The sequence below is a fragment of the Spermophilus citellus genome, assembly GCF_964194105.1.
Source record: "Spermophilus citellus genome assembly, chromosome: 16".
In the NCBI taxonomy this organism is placed as follows: Eukaryota; Metazoa; Chordata; class Mammalia; order Rodentia; family Sciuridae; genus Spermophilus; species Spermophilus citellus.
The window spans coordinates 65,861,689-65,878,314 of record NC_138196.1 but is presented as its reverse complement, the minus strand read 5'-3'; the positions used below and the strand labels follow the sequence as shown (position 1 = coordinate 65,878,314).

Here is a 16,626-nt window from a genome sequence, read left to right as displayed (position 1 = left end):
CATTCTTAAATACTGATTACACCCTACTGCTCTAGATATATTCACTTTAGCAAGTGTAAGCTAAAATAGAAATGATACAGAAGAGATAGCATGAGCTCACTCTACAGTTAAGATGAAAGCTGAGGAAACATTAACCATATGAAATCTTAAAATACCCCAGATTCTTCACTTCATGGTAAGACAGAAAGTTAAGTATCTTTTCATCTTTTTTCCCCAGTTCTTCAAACTCTCAACACAAATTTTATGCTTAAGACCACAGAGTTTCTCAACATCTGTCTCACAGGGAGCTTTTCTTTGGTGTTTCAGTAAGAAATTACATCATTGATTTTGCCATAGCATCATCAAGAAAGGTTGGAAAACAGATTCCTCTTCAAAAATATACATTGTCTGTGTTTAAGAATCAATACCAAACATTTGCAATTGAGAACAGTTCATGTTCCTTTTAATGTCCACTAAATTAGCATAGTTTTTATAAGAATCAGCAGCTAATATCTTCCTGCTGTTTTCACTGGCCTTTGAAGCAGTAGAAATGAAAATCATTTAAGGCATTTCACTGGGATGCTGAGTTAATGCCTGGGGAACCTGACCTCGCATTCCTCCCCCAGAGGCTGAGGCCCAAACACCAGTGTCCCCCCCCCCCATTCCTTCCGATTGCAGACACCATCAAAGTGCATCCCATCTCATGTACAGTTTATATGTCAGGCTCCAGATTCTGATCTTCTGGTGGAGATGCAAATGCTTTGGACCACATCTGCAGCCTGCACAGAGCCAAAATGACCATTTACCCCCCAGATGAGAATTCTACCCCTGGGGAGCCAGCTGCAGAATTCTGCTGCTGAAGAAGAGTTCAAATCAGTTCTGACCCTTGACAGAACCCCATCTCCCCATCTCTCAGTCCTGACTCATTGCTGCAGGAGAGCTGCAGCTATCCTTTGATTGTTCAGAGAGTTTCCCAGAAGGATTATGAATTGGTCAGCAATTGCTCCCTCCCTCTCTTTTTCTCATGGTACATGAAATGACTTCAAATAGAGATCAACTTTATGTATCAAGACATAAAGAGCTCCTGTCTTTCTGTAGTGGAGCCAAATGTGGTTCTTATTCTACACGTGAAGGACAACTCTTTCTAAAAGGGACTTGAGTCTTGTGCTAATTTTGCTCAGGCCACTTCTCTCTTGAACCCTCCCATGTAATCATTTGTGTTGGGTTCTGGCTTTGTCTAGAGAGTCAGCACAATTTACAAAAGGCTCAGAATGAATTAAAGATCAAAGGATGGGGCTTTGTAAAGGAACTTAATGTCATTCTGCAATGCATGTTAAATATACATGTACACTTTCCAAAGAAGTGATCAGTTTTAATTTGACTTTAACATTCTCTTGTCTATGGTACTTCATACAAAATCAGTATCTTTATCCTTGTTTCTGTCTGCCAAACTTAGGGAAGTATATTTGAGTTCAGTTATTTTTGCACTAAAAACTTTCCCTAAACCTCTTCTAATACATTAACTTGTTTTTACTGTGCAAATGATAATCTCATGAATTCTGAATTATATACCATTTTCCAAGTGCTAAACAAAGCAAGTATTTATATATTGACATTAATGCAGTGGACCTAGTTTCTATGGTATGAAGCGGTGAGAAAGAAGTAATGAAATAAAAACAAGACAATCAGAGCGTTAATACAGGAAAGCCACAGATTGAACTTAATGATACTACCTGAATTTAAGCGCCTGTAGAAGTTTTATGTTTTATTTTATGAGTTCCAGAATTAATATATTGAGCTCTCTCATGTATGGGATACTGAGCTAGTCTCAGCCACAGAGAAACAGGTTGTGGGACCACCTAGTAGCTTACCTATCTTCATTTGGAAATTCTTAAAATTCCACAGTTGGTTTGGGGCCCTAGAAATGTAGTATTCCTACTGAATGCCTAATGAACCCTGTGGGGTACAGAAACTGCAGCAAAAGTTGACATTGTCGTCTTTAACAGTGACAAGTCTGCCATGTTTAATGGGTGTCATAAGGATGCTGAAAGTTAGTCCCCACTTCAAAACGCATATGAAGAGTAAGATCAGAGGAGCTCACAGATCAGACTGTGCCATCGTATTGTGATTCTTCATTACACAATGGCTTCTGTATTACATAATCAAAAATGAAAGAAAATGCATTAAGAGTGTATTTATTCTGAAGTCATGTTTTCCAGCTTCATGATCCCAAGAATTTCTCCAGACAGTTATGAATAGTCCATCTTTATTAGTGTGAGCAGGGTACAAATTACTTCTTGCAATCCAGACATTGCTCCCAAGAGATACACTGGGAATTTCCAATTTACATAAAAGTTGTTTTCCAGAAGTTTCCTTTCACATCATTTATTTTGAGCCTGAGCAATAGTTCTCTAGAGAAAAAGTGATATGTAGTAATAATAACTAACATTCTAGCAAACTTATTTTGTTTACTTTGGAGAGAACAATGTAGCACAAGGCTTTATGAGCCAACCAGCTCTCACAGCTAGGTTCTGCCCTCTGACAAGTTACTTGACCTCACTCATCTATGGGGACATTTAAAAAGTGGGGATAGTAATAACTCCCTCCCAAGATTGTTGTGAGTCAGTCCAGTACTAGGCACATAATAGGTGCCCTGTGGCTTTGACTAGGAGAGACCAAGGAAGCAGCACCATCTTGGCTGGTCTTGTTCTCTCCTCCTCATCTCCAGTTCCTCTGCCACTCCATCCCACCTGCCACTGCCGTTCCTTTGCCAGCCACTTGGAATGGGAACAAGTAAAGAGGAAAATCTGCTGCAGTGATGGGGCTGCTTCTTCCATTTTTTTAAAGGACCATTTTGCAAAGTGACCAGGATTGATGTGGTTTTTCTCTTCTGCTGTAGAACTTTTTTTAAGTTCATAATATGAACCAAATGCTGTGCTCATTCAGTCTTCCCAGTGACCCCACCCATAGGCAGTAGTAGTTGGTCAAGTTGGGTTTTAAGCCAATAAGGTCTACCTGTGAATCTGGCCTTCTCCCCCCCCCCCCAATATCACTGTTAGTTGGGTTTGTTTTTATTCTGGTGACTTTTTTCCATCTTGCCTTAATCTAGCAGCAGGTAAGATGGCTGAACTGGAAAATAAATTGGGCTTTATATCTTTCTTCATCCTTATCCTTTTTGCCCCATCATATTACCTGTAAAACTATTCTTGTTAAAAGGTTTGTACAAACTATTGGGGTGGGTGGGGGTTCTTGATTTTCTATAACATAGGAGGGGAATCCATTGAGCAGGTATTTCTTTCTTTTATGAGATGACAAGACCTTCTAATCTCTTTACCATTTCACCCTAAAAAGAGTAAAGCTTGAAGTTAGATATTCTTAAATATGTAAATATTTAAAACTTTGACTAATGATTCAGATCCTGATGGTCCTAGATACCATAGCTGCCAGGAAGCATAAAAATAAATAAAGTCCTTAAGGAGGGAAATATGACGACAGATTTTTTTTTTTTAAATCACATTGAAGGTCAAGGTTCTTGATGTTGGCATGCCTAATGTAAAAAAAAAGCTAGGGACAGACACAGGTTCTAACCTGGCTCTACAGGTAACTTACTTTGTGACCCTGAGCAAGTTACTTAAAACCTCTTTCCTATTTATAAAATGGCCTGTAATGCATGCAACAGAAAGTCTGGATGGTTTTAGTTCCCTAAATAGTGAGACTTTTAGAATTGAAGAATGGATAAGAGTAGGAGGTTTCTTAACCTCTTTGAAATGGGGGTGTGGTGAAGAGAGGGGGATAAAAGAAACTGAGAGGAGTTCAATGGATTAGTTTTTTCAAAACTGAAGATTTAAACAAGATGACACCAAAAGTGTACTTGTGACAAGGGCTATTCAGAACTCAGCCTAACTTTTCATCATTTACATGGTATTTCCAAAAGGTTCAATTCAGTTTCATTTCCCAGCTTCATTTTCAGAGAAAGGACAGCAGAAAAAAATTGGGAAACCAGAAAAATGATGAATTTCATTTTATGTCAAATTACTTTTAAATAATTACCAAAAATTATATGTAGTCTTGACTTTCTAGTACCTTTTATTCTCTTTGCCTTTTTATTGCTGTAAAAATGAACATTTATAAAAATAACTTAATGAGAACTGAGAAAATTATTTAAAATTATTCATTTCAGAATGTCAGAATTCAGGTGTCAAACCCATTTAACTTAAATGTTTAAATTCCATTTGCATAAAACTCAAGTCAGACACTGAAGATTCAAATGGATCCTGCTCCTCCTTCTCCCACCACCTCCAAGTTTGTGCATTTTATATTCTTCACCGGGTGCTGAACCACTGGAAAACAGGAGAGAACACCTAGCAAAGTTCTTCATTGCAAAGTGTACCAACAGGCAAATCTTTAGAATGCTTGGTTATTCATTTCTCCTGAAATGCTGTGTTAATAATTTCTTAACTATGGCTTTACTAAAAGTAGTAGCTCTAAGCCCACTTGGGTTAGCAAATTTGGTGGTTCTTTTTATTGCTTGAATGAGTAGTCTGACTCCCCATGGAAAAAGTTAGAACCAGTATAATAAATGAAGGTCTTAGCTCTCTTATCCTGTCTTCTTGGAACATGAGCATCTCAGGAGTTACTTGCTAATACTGGAGCAGAGGGATCCTCACACCAGATACGGAGCATGATGTGGTGTTTGCAGCTGCCTCGGCAGAGCCACACCATACGACTATTTGCTGACAGCAGGACAAGCTTAAAATACCTTAAGATCCAGCTATGACTCTGGCCGCTGTGAACCTAAGGCTACCAGAGAGTAGGGGAGAAGCAACTTGGTGGAAAGCCACTCAGATGGCTTTTGATCCTGGTGCATCAATCAGGTGAAGAGTATGGGAGGGGATTCCAGGAACAGAATGTGTTTTGCCATAGCTAGGAAATAGGAAAGAGACAGTAAAGGTAGGAAGATCAGGAAGGAGCATTTGGAGATTCAGAGTGAGAGTGCTGGATAATGGGTTTGAGGACTCAGGGGTGGCTTTTATGAGTCCTATTCCCAAGCCAGTTCTAAACATATGAAGCAGGAGCACATGTGCTGGACAGTCTACCCAAACCACACAGACATCTGGAACTTCAGGGTAGTGGCAAATCCCAGTGGCATAGCTGCTTTTAAATGTTCAAATTATGTTCACTAGGACCTCACAAAGTCCTTTGTTGTTAAGAATCTTTGATGCTCTGCACAGATTAAGAAGACAGAACCATTTTCTCTTTATTCCTTTCAGTTTTCAAGAAAGTTTCCACCTCCTCCTCCTCCTCCCCCTCTTCCTCCTCTCCCTCCTCCTCCTCCTATGGATTTAAGTGGGATCATTTTACTGATTAATTACAGGAGGGAAGAAAAGACAGGAAGGAGTTTAGAACTTTCCCCTGGTCCTACATCTAATGATACTTGATAACAGACCTAAATCTTTTTTGACTTTGTATTAGCAGCTTCAATCCCTTGAATTGCTTTGGGTTTCTGAAAGATTTATTTTTGGAAATTAAATACCTGGGGTAAGAAATTTAGGTGTTTGTTTGTTTTTAACTTTTAAAGTTAGGTGCCTTTTCATAAAATTATTGCTGTTTTATCTGCTTGTTATAGTGCTACCTCCTGTTGAAGTTTCTTTTGGCAGCCATTGGTCCTTATGTCTACCTGACAGGAATAAAGGAAAGCATCTTAGATGTTCAATTGAGCTATACAGGAAAGCTTTTGAATAAGAGTGAGATTTTAGCCATCTGCTAAGTGTTTACTAACTTTCATTGCAAAAATTGAAATTTGAACTCCCAATGGAAAATGTTTAAAAAACTAAATATTCTTACAAAATTTAATAGCTTGCTATTGCTTACTGGACACCTACTGTGAAAGATAGAGGTCACCATTTGCGTGTGTTGGAGCTACGTCACATACTATTTGTATGTATTAAGGTCTGTGTAAGTAATTGGCAATTCGGAGTGTACTAAAACTTTGCATATAGTTAAACCTTCTCTAGGGAACAAATGCAGAGAATAAAGCCTGTGGTATTTACTGAACGCAGAGGTGGCAGCACTGAAGTAGACTGACCTACAAATCTACAAAAATAACTTCAACCAAGTGGGTTTTTCCCCCCTCTCTCATTTTGATAGAATTATTATTTTTAATAGGTATATATGAGAGGACTGAGAACTCACATCAAAGTCCTTCCCTTCATATTCCTGGTGTGGATAAAATAGAGCACTTGGAAGCCGACAAGTTTCATCAGGGTCCGTGTACACGGGTTCAGATCATCTTATATAAAACTGACTCTGCCATTACCCATACACTTGATTGACTTAGCAGCTTGGTCCAGGCAACAGCCTTCAGGACAACAACCTGTGCTCACTCCCGGGGGACTCTGGGGCTGGCATGGGTGTTCAGAGTCCGTCTCCCTATCTAGAAGGAGCATTCCTCGCAGTTCCCTCTCTGAAGGTGTCTTCCTCTCTGTCTCCCCAGGGACCCTCTGAAAATCCAGCAACTCCAGAACCAAATCCGCCTGGAGCAGGAGGCGGGCGCCCTGTGCAGCGCGCCCCCTTCGCCGCCCTTCCCGCCGCCGCCCGCCCTCCCCGAGCTCGCGGCCTGCGCGTCGCCCGCCTCCCCGGAGCCCATGAGCGCGCTGACCTCCCGCTCCGCCTCCACCATGCAGTCCTCCGGCTCCTTCAACTACGCGCGCCCCAAGCAGTTCATCGCCGCGCAGAACCTCGGGCCCGCGTCCGGCCACGGCACGCCGGCCTCCAGCCCCAGCTCCTCCAGCCTGCCGTCGCCCCTGTCCCCCACGCTGAAGCAGTTCGGCCGCGCGCCCGTGCCGCCCTTCGCGCAGCCCTTCGGGGCCGAGGCCGAGGCCTCGTGGTGCCCGTCGTCCCCGTCGCCCCCGCCGCCGCCGCCCCCGGTCTTCAGCCCCACCAGCGCCTTCCCGGTGCCCGACGTGTTCCCGCTGCCGCCGCCGCCGCCCCCGCTCCCGAGCTCGGCTCCGGCTTCGCACTGCGCCTCGCCCACGGCCCGCTTCGGCCACAGCCAGACGCCCGCGGCCTTCCTCAGCTCCCTGCTGCCCTCGCAGCCACCACCCGTGGCCGTCAACGCCTTGGGCCTGCCCAAGGGCGTCACCCCCGCGTGAGTGACAGCCGCACACCTCCACCTCCCCGCCTACCCAAGGCTGCGCGCAGCTCCCACATTCCCTAAGACACTACGCCCACAAGTCTGGGACCGGGGAGTACCGCTGTAGTAATTTACGAATTTCCCTCCATCCGATTTTTAAGTGATCACAGCGGCTTTTCAAAGCTGTTATTGCATAGCTATCTGACCATTACCTAGGTCAACGCTATTTCCTCCAAGTTAGATTCCCATCAAGAACTGCAGTGCTCATAATAATTGTCATAACAGTGACCCTAGCAACCACTTATCCATCTTTGTGCTAAGCGATTCATATATATATATACTATTTCATGATACACCATTCCCAAGAGTCATCATTGTCCCACTTAAACAAATGAGGATTCTAGTAGTTAAAATAATTTGGGGGTGGGGGTTCACAGAGCCATTGAACTAAGATTTGAACCCATGTACTGTGGCCCCCAAACTAAGCATTTCAACTCAGTATTCCAATAGATGTGGAGGGGTTTGGTTACTGAGTATACACTTCAGTGTTTGAGAAAAACCCTAACTAGTATTAAGTTTTTATAAGCATCTAGTGATGGGCTGTGTGTGGATGTATTTACATTTTAGTGCAAATAAGTGAGAGTGTATGCAATTTAGTGAAAAATGGAGGTACCAATTCTGACCCTGAAAACAGGTAGATTACATGACTCCTCTCAGTTTTTCTCTTTGTAAATTATCTAATATCTGTTTTCCTGAACCTATAATGGCAACCCTGTGACCGCTTTTTGTTTGGTTTCTGAGATGACCCAGGTTGGCCCCAAACTCCTGGGCTCTAATAATCCTTCTACCTCAGCCTTCTGAGTAGTTGGGACTACAGGTCTGGAAACCACTTCCAGCTATGAACTCTTTAAAATAGAAAATGGTTGAAGCTAAATAAGAGGACATCTACCGAAGTGTAGTAAAGCCTTCAGAAGTAACATATCATACAGGTGTTTGTGTTTTATAGAAGAGTAAAATGAGTTTTGAAAGCTAGCAGTTACTCACTTTACCAAAGATTTCAAAACTGAGCAGGTGCTAGCGATGGGAAGCCAGTCTCAGTATTTCAACTCTACCTGCTGAACTCCTACCAGAAGCCCAGTATTCTTCAGAGAGAAACAAAATGAATCCCACTAAAGAATAAAATTGGGCAGACCTTAGAACTCATACTATTTTCTTTTATATATAAAGTTTTCCATTGCTGGAATGAACTAATGCCACATTAAAGACAAGCATTTCTGTCTCTGGCCTTGACTGGGTTGTCAGAGAGCTTCACAGCCTTGTTTTATTGGGCACTTTCTAAATGTTGATTACATGAATTCTCTGTTGGAAATCTGGCTTCTCAGATTCTTATTGGAAAAAAGCACAAGTGCATATATAAGTAAATAAAAGTACAGAATCTGTGCAGTAATGATATGATAATAGACTTCTAATGAAAGTCAAGTAAAGGAATTTGCCTAAGGAAAAATTTGGACTTTCTCCCCAACTTTTCGTTTTGAACTTGTATTTGGCTGCTAGAAAATGAAACATCATCTGGCTACAAAGAAGCTAATTTACCAGAAATTCAGGGTAGAAGCTTGATGCCTGACAGTTCTCTCACTAAAATGCTACCAAATCTTGCTTCCCAGGAAGATAAGTACCATAGAATCTGTTCTATTATTTCTCATACAGAATTTGATCAAAGATTAGTCTTTCGAAGGCATTAGGTGGTAGTGCCTTTAATCATCGTAAGAAGAAACAGTGGCTTATTCTGATCTTTGCTTTTAGATCCTCTTAAGAAGATACCAGTTTTAAGGGTTTACTTAACCTCAAGTAACAGGAAAACTTGCCTCTTATCGCCATCTATCATAGTTACTCATTTTATGAGGCCAAATATTTATAATTGTTACCACAATACAGTTCTGTAGTTTCTTAAAAATTAATGGAGAGTCACACTGTTCTGGGCTGTGGAAAACTATAGAAAGAAAGAAAGAGAGAAAGAAAGAAAGAAAAGGGGGGGGAGGGAGGGAGGGGACTATGACTCCAAAGAGAAGTGGCAATACCAGATTCCAGACTTCAGCTCTGTGCTAGCTCAATAAGCCATTATTATGTGGTTACCCTCTTGTCTTGAAGGAATTTTCCTGTTGCTAAATCACACAATCTTGAAGAATTCATTCTTTTGGTTTGATACATGTGTCTTTTGAATATTTTTCCCCTCTGGTATACTGTGGAATCCATCATTTGCATTCTGAATTAAAAGCAAAATTTTGGTATTTATCCTTCACAATAATTCAAATAATCTGCCAAAGATCCAGTGTCCCTTTCAGGGTTTTCTATAACTAACTGGCATCTTTGAATTTTTAAGAGCTGCCAAACTATTGTCAAATATGTCAAGGTCTAACAAATGAATTGATGAATGACTCAATGAACAAACTCATTAAATCTTTTATTTTATGCCTGCCTTTAACCAAAATCTTAAATATCATTTTCAGATATCTCAATTTTCTTTATTTTGAACTGTATATCTTCTACTTTATTCTGTGTGTGCTTAGCATTGTTCTTATTTCAATCTGTAGAGGAGGAGATTGGTACACCCTAGGTTTTTAAGTAGTCTGTGGAGATCAGGTTCTGTTTCTCTCACATCTGGGTAGCAGAGGTCAAGACAGGGAACAAAGGCCACGGACGGCAGTGATAAACCACAAAACCAAGAAGGAAAAGACTGGGCCTGCCCCAGACTTACAGCAACAGCATGTTGTTGGTCGACTGTGGTTTGGGGAACTTGTGCACATCCAGTTCCTCAAGTGTCTTCTTTCTTCAGGCAGCTACATTCTTCCCCAAGGTGACTGGGGTCACTAGCAGAGAAATGTCACCCTGCTCAGAGGTGCTGACAGACACAAATGATGTCTGAATCTTTTTAAATTTCTTGTTTGTTTTAATTAGCTATACATGACAGTAGAATGCATTTGTATGCTCTTTGTAATACCTAAATGGGGTATAATTTCTCATTTTTTCTGATTGTACATGTTATAGAGGCACATTGGTCATGTAGTCATATATGTACATAAGGTAATAATGTCTGTTTCATTCTACTGTCCTTCCTATCCCCTCCCTTCCCTTCACTGTCCTCTACCTAAAGTAACTTCTTCCCTACTGCCCCTCCTCTTATTGTGAATTAGCATCCGCATATCAGAGAAAACATTAGGCCATTGGTTTGGGGGATTGGCTTATTTCACTTAGCTTGATATTCTCCAGCTCTATCCATTTACTGGCAAATGACTGGATCTTTTGATGGAGACTATGAGGAGAACATGCTTCGCAAACATGTATTCCTGTAACCTTGTTTCTCCACACAGAAAACTGGCCCTAAGAGAGGGTAGGAATTTCTGACTCTGCTGGTCTCCGAGCAGTATTACTGAGTCTGAAACATGAATCAGATCAAAGCCATCTCCGATAATTGGATAGGCACTGTATCTTTTGCCCACATTGACAGTGCTGGAATCTGTTCTCATGAGAGAAAGCCACATAGTCACACTACCACTGTGTCTCTTAATTGCCTCTTTCATGTAAGTAGGGCTTTGTCTCTAAATGATTGTCACTAAGAGCATGTGTCAGTAAGAACTTATTTACAGATGTACTATTCAGAGCTTATATTTTGTAGCCACTCAGCTCTTTACAAACATATTTCAGTGTCCCTCTTTCCTGACTTATAGGAAATAGAGAGGTGAGGAACACTGTCTTCATTCTACACTTAAATGGTGAAGAGATTTCCTAGGGTTTTGGAATAAGCCTGAGCCAGGAGGGTATATAGTATGACTTAACCGTGTCTCTGTTTATTGTTAATAAATGTGTTGTCTAACATTTCTTGATTATGAAAACTGTTGCAATAGCAACAAAACAAAGTTCCCTGAGTGGTAAGGAAAAGCTTGTACCAGATTTAGTTGTACTTTCAAATTTTAGATATGCAGGGCATTCTAGACAGTTTTCAAGTCAAGACATTGGTTAAGAGTAACCAATAAAAATGAACCTGACAAAGGGACATTGGGCTTTGCAGACATTCAGGATTTCTGTTTTTCTCATTTTTCAGGAAAACAGATTGGTGGGAATCTTGTCATTCTCCATCAGAGAGCAGAGACCTGAAGGGGCTAGGGACATGCCCAGGATCTTGTTATTAGACTTGTTAGGGTCCAGTATCAGATGATTTTTTTTAAAAAATCACATCCTATTCTGGGCAAGTATTTCCCAACAGATTAGTAGGCAAGGCCACATCTGAGTTCACAAAGTGATGGTTCTGATGAAGTATCTCTGCACCAGGGTCAGCTCAGAGTTAGACTTGGCTCTGCATTGAGTTTCACAGAGTGAACCAATAGGTGTAGACAATGCATCTTTGTCATTTCATTCTTCATAACAGATAATGTGAAGACAATTTAATATTAGAACATTTAAATAAGATCTCAGTACCCATTTTTGTACTTATTATTTGCATCACAATAAATTGTGTTAAAAATAGAATTGAATCACCCACATGGTGATGCATGCCTGCAATCCCAGCAGCTCGGGACCCTGAGACAGGAGGATCGCAAGTTCAAAGCCAGCCCCAGCAACAGCAAGATGCTAAGCAACTCAGTGAGATCCTGTCTCTAAATAAAATACAAAGTAGGGCTGAGGATGTGGCTCAGAGGTTGAGTGCCCCTGAATTCAATTCCTGGTACCAAAAAAAAAAAAAAAAAAAAAGAATTGGTCTACCAAAATTCAGTTTGTGTATCTTAGATGAATATATTACTTACCTAAATATTTACCTAAATTAATGAGTTTGCTCACTCTGTAATGTTTGTGGAATTTAGTTACCCTCAGATTTCACTGAATTTGTAAAGAGGAGAATAAGAAGACTTTTAACTAATTTAAAAACATTCTCTGGTTGCTAGATAGGCTCTTGATCTCTTAAATCGATGTTATATTCTGGAGATTTGAGTTTATGAAATATACTGACAGAATTGATCAAGAACAATTCAAGAGAAGGTTATATTCAAAATTCTTCAGTAGTTGAAAGAAAAAAAGCGAGAGAAACCTCCTGGGTTTGGTAGTGGTCAAATCTGGAAGATTTTACCTTCCAGATGCTTGTGTATATATTTTAAATGTTTTACCCCAACCACATGAATATTATTTTAAAATGGCAAATGACTTACTGTTAAAGCCAGAGTAAACAGATCAGAAATGTTTTTTGCACAGTTGGGCTGAGTGTGTATACATGAAGTATAAATGTGGGCGGCCTGTTATGAATTGTTTACTGATTAAGGTTTGCCTCTGATTATGGATTTTTGTGAAGAGTTCTGGTTTTGGTAACAATTTACTTTGAATAAGCATTTTTCTTTTTAAATTGTACAAACCATCATGAACAGAAAGCATCCCTTTGTCACTAGATACTCTTTTTTTTTCCCCCTAATGAGTTGCTACTCCTCATTTATCAAAAGTAGGTGACATTTGGGGGCACAAACCCACAACCATTTTACATTAAACTCCAGCACAGAAATAGTTTTATAGGAAAACAAACTCAATTGCCAAAGCATTGCCTCAAAAATGTATAATTGCTTTTCTTTCCTGGTGTCTCCCCCTTCCCAAATAACTCCTTTTCTGATTTCTAACACTAAACTTACATGCTAACCCTAAATCTTACTTTTTTTTTAACAGTTTCCTAAGGAGGTGCTCTCTGAAAAAAAGAAGAGGTTCTGTATTAGAATAAGTATGAGAAATACTGTATTGTCTACTTCTTTCCCCAAGGTTTATAATGGCATCTCTTGGCCCTGCTCAGGCTCATTCTGGCTGACCCATTCTGCCTAGCCCTCTCCCTACAGGTTTTCATACAACCAACAATGTCCTTGACAATGGCCTCAGCTCTAGAGAGCTGATAGACAATACTAATATAGCTATCTACCTGTCACTTTGTGGCACTCACTACCTTCCTTCCTTCTTTTTCTTCTTATTTTCTTCCTTTCTCTGTCACCTCCACCTTACAATATAATTTTTCTAAGTATTGTGACTTAGTTTTGTTCAGCATTGTATTCCCAGCACCTAGAACAGCAGAGTTGAGCATTGAAAAGGCAGTCAGTGAGGGTTATTTGTGCATTATTGGAAACTCTTGGCACCTTTTAAACTCCTTCCCCTCATTCATTCAGTTTCCCTTGGCAAGTCTCGTCTCTGTGATTCATTTCCATGCTGGACATTTTGTGTTGGCCTCTCCAGATCACTCTTACGATGCCAGACCCTGTTCTAAGTGCTTAACATATGCTAGCTCAAGTTGTGGGCCTATGAGGCACATGCTGTTCACATGCACGTTTTACAGAAGAGGAAATTGAGGCACAGAGTCATTAGGTAACTAGCTCAAGACTTGGAGCTCCTTGGTGGTTAAATGAAAGAAAGAAATAGAGAGAGCAATTGATTCCCACTTCTGTGCCTTTGATCATGCCGCCTCTGAATTCCTTCCTGTCCCCTTTGCTACCTGCCATCACCTTTCATAGTCTGCCTTAGGTACTCACCTCCTCAGTAAAGTCCCAGTTCTCATTCTAGCCAGCAGTTTTTACTGTGCTGTATCTAGGAGTACCATGTGGTTTGTTCCTTAACTTATTCCCAACTTGATTGTTAACTAACCTCTTGTGATGAAGGCCCTTCCTTTAGGATTTGGTTGTCCTTGCAATCCCACATAAGATAATGTTGAGACTATAGTGATGAAGCTCCCCCCCCACCACCCTTTTATGCATAACATTTTTCATTCATAGTAGGATTCCATGATGTCATCAGGCAATAAACTCACTTTACAAACCAAATTTATGTCTAGACTTAACCAGATTTGGGTTGATGTATTAACCTAGCACTGTACCTTGCTAGATGCTGTAAACTCTACCTCTTTCCCCAAGCTTTATAGTGGTATCTGTTGGCCATTATAATGACTATTGTAATGGAATGACTATTGGACTATTGGACTATTCAGAACCAAAGAAATATGAGTACTTAAAATTCTTTCAGTAAAGGAAGATGTCCTTAAAATAGAAGAATTAAGTTACACATCCTTCTACTGTTGGCAATCTTGTCATTTAGGAAATGGATTTGTTAAAAGAAATGTAGAATGATTTGGGGTTTTATGGAGGTCAAAGAGGAAACTAAATTGTACTCTCTAAAATGATAGAATTCTTGGGTGGCAGAGATCCAACCCAAATTTGCTTCTCTATAAAATGTTTCAGAGCAGTGGTTCTAAGTCCCCATAGAGGAGTCCAGTATAGTGAAAAGTGTTTTCTAAGCAACCAGACAATTGTAGGTATCTTTTTACTAGTCCAAGGCAATTGTAGTAGTCTTCTGCTTTTCCTGTTTAAATGACCTATTCTCCCCTTGACATTCACCTTCCTACTCCTTTCATTCTCATCAATGCTGAGAACACAGCTCTCAGTGTAGCCGCCTGCAGAAACAGTGATGCTGTCTGTCATCAAAGACTGCTCATCATCACATAGTTGTGCAACTAAGTTATGTTGTTCAGGCTTTGAGTAATAATGGAAAACTGTGTGTGCCCAATAATACCTGATGTAACAGAGAATGAGCTATCTTCAATTTTATCTTTCCGGTGACTTTAAAACCTAGCTCTTCTATGTCTCAGATGTAAGTCTATAGTCAAAAGCAGTGCAGAACTCTACTTCCATTTTTGTAGTAGTTACTTGTCCCAAGCCTGACTTTTTACATGAGATCTGATGTTACATGGCTCTGGCACAAGTTTCCTTGACTGAAGAGGGAAAGAGAGGTCATAAGTAAAGAGAGACAGGGCATCCACTCACTGCAGAAACATATGCATGTCTGTTAACAAGTACTGTGATAAACAAAAGAGCCATGGTGAGAGAAACCATTTAAGGACACATAATGTTAGTGTGAGAGACACCATAAGGAAAATAAACATGGTACCTGCATAACTAATTGGATAGACTTAGGGAGACTTTCCAAGAGACATTAAACTGGGAGGAAGGGAGGCTCCAGGTACAAGAAAGCTAACAAACTATGCATGTTTCTGTTAAAGGGCCACATAGTAGTGAAAATTGAGATTATAAATCATAATTCCTATGATTGTTACTAACATGACTCAGGTTCGTAGCCTAGTCCCCTAAATAAATGGTATCCTTCTCAATCTCCAATGAAAAGGATTCAATTTGAAGTTGAACCAACCATCTCTTTGACATTACAAACACAAAATGTCACAGTATCTAATATCTTTAGTATTTTTTTTTAATGTCTAACTCTGGTGTGCTCTCATTTGAACTTTAAGGGCAAATAACTGAAAAGGATGGACATGGAAAATTTAGGTTCTATTAATTAGGATATTTTCTACATATAAGGGACAGAAAGAAAGTTAACAAACTTAATACAGGTTGAACATCCCTAATTTAAAAATCAAATATCTGAAATGCTCCAAAATCCAAAACATTTTGAGCAGCAACAAACACAAAATGTCACAGTATCTAATATCTTTAGTATTTTTTTTTAATGTCTAACTCTGGTGTGCTCTCATTTGAACTTTAAGGGCAAATAACTGAAAAGGATGGACATGGAAAATTTAGGTTCTATTAATTAGGATATTTTCTACATATAAGGGACAGAAAGAAAGTTAACAAACTTAATACAGGTTGAACATCCCTAATTTAAAAATCAAATATCTGAAATGCTCCAAAATCCAAAACATTTTGAGCAGCAACATAATGCCAGAAGTGGAAAATTCTACCCCTGATTTCATGTAATGGGTCACAGTCAAAAAGCAGGCACAGTAAAAAAATTATATAAAATTACCTCTCAGTTATGTGTGTAGGTATGTAGAACACACAAATGACTTTAAGGGTTAGAAATGGGTCCCATCCCCAAGATCTCATTATGTACATGCAGATATTCCAAAATCCAGAACACTTTGACCCCAAGCATTTCAGATAAGGGATATTCAACATGTATTTGCTTAGAATGGTTAGAGAAGTGAATTATGAAAGGACTAGAAAATTGAATCAAAGTATGAAAGAAATATGTCCTCTTTCAAATCTTCTCAAAATTCCTATGTGGTATATATTTTTATGTTTTACAAGAGGTTTTAAGAAACTTACCCAAGATCACAAACCTAATATAAACAAGGTAGAGTCAGATTTTAAACCTAGGCCTTATTATAAATCACATCAATATTTCACTTTACATTTCTGCTTCCCTGGGACTAAAATACAGGCCTTTCCTATTCTCAGTATTGACCTAACCACCGAGACACACTCCCCCAAGGTATTTGAACCTTCTCTGAAAACTGGTTCCAATTAGTGTTTCCTGAACTTCTGAAACCAGCTTTCACATTCAAGGTTCTTTCCACAATAGTTGAAATAGATGCAGCATTTTAAAAAAAAAATGTGGGAATGACATGTTGATACGTTGTTCTGTCTGTCTGTTGGACTTGAATTCTAACTTGGATTTAGATGCCTGACAACTGACATTATGACCTTGTG

General features: G+C 39.8%; 1 protein-coding gene across 4 annotated transcripts in view; it reads left to right on the top strand.

Moving 5' to 3' along the window:
- PALLD (palladin, cytoskeletal associated protein) overlaps window positions 1-16,626 on the top strand; it is a gene marked incomplete at its 5' end in the record, with an annotated part of 362,920 nt that overhangs the window by 312,890 nt on the left and 33,404 nt on the right. For 3 of the 4 annotated variants that reach the window (XM_081269806.1, XM_081269807.1, XM_081269804.1), the window contains one exon: window positions 6,473-7,126. The exons of the other annotated variant lie outside the window; for it this stretch is intronic. In XM_081269806.1, coding sequence (XP_081125932.1) covers window positions 6,473-7,126 — 654 coding nt within the window. The remainder of the gene's footprint in view (window positions 1-6,472; window positions 7,127-16,626) is intronic. 4 annotated transcript variants of the gene reach the window in all.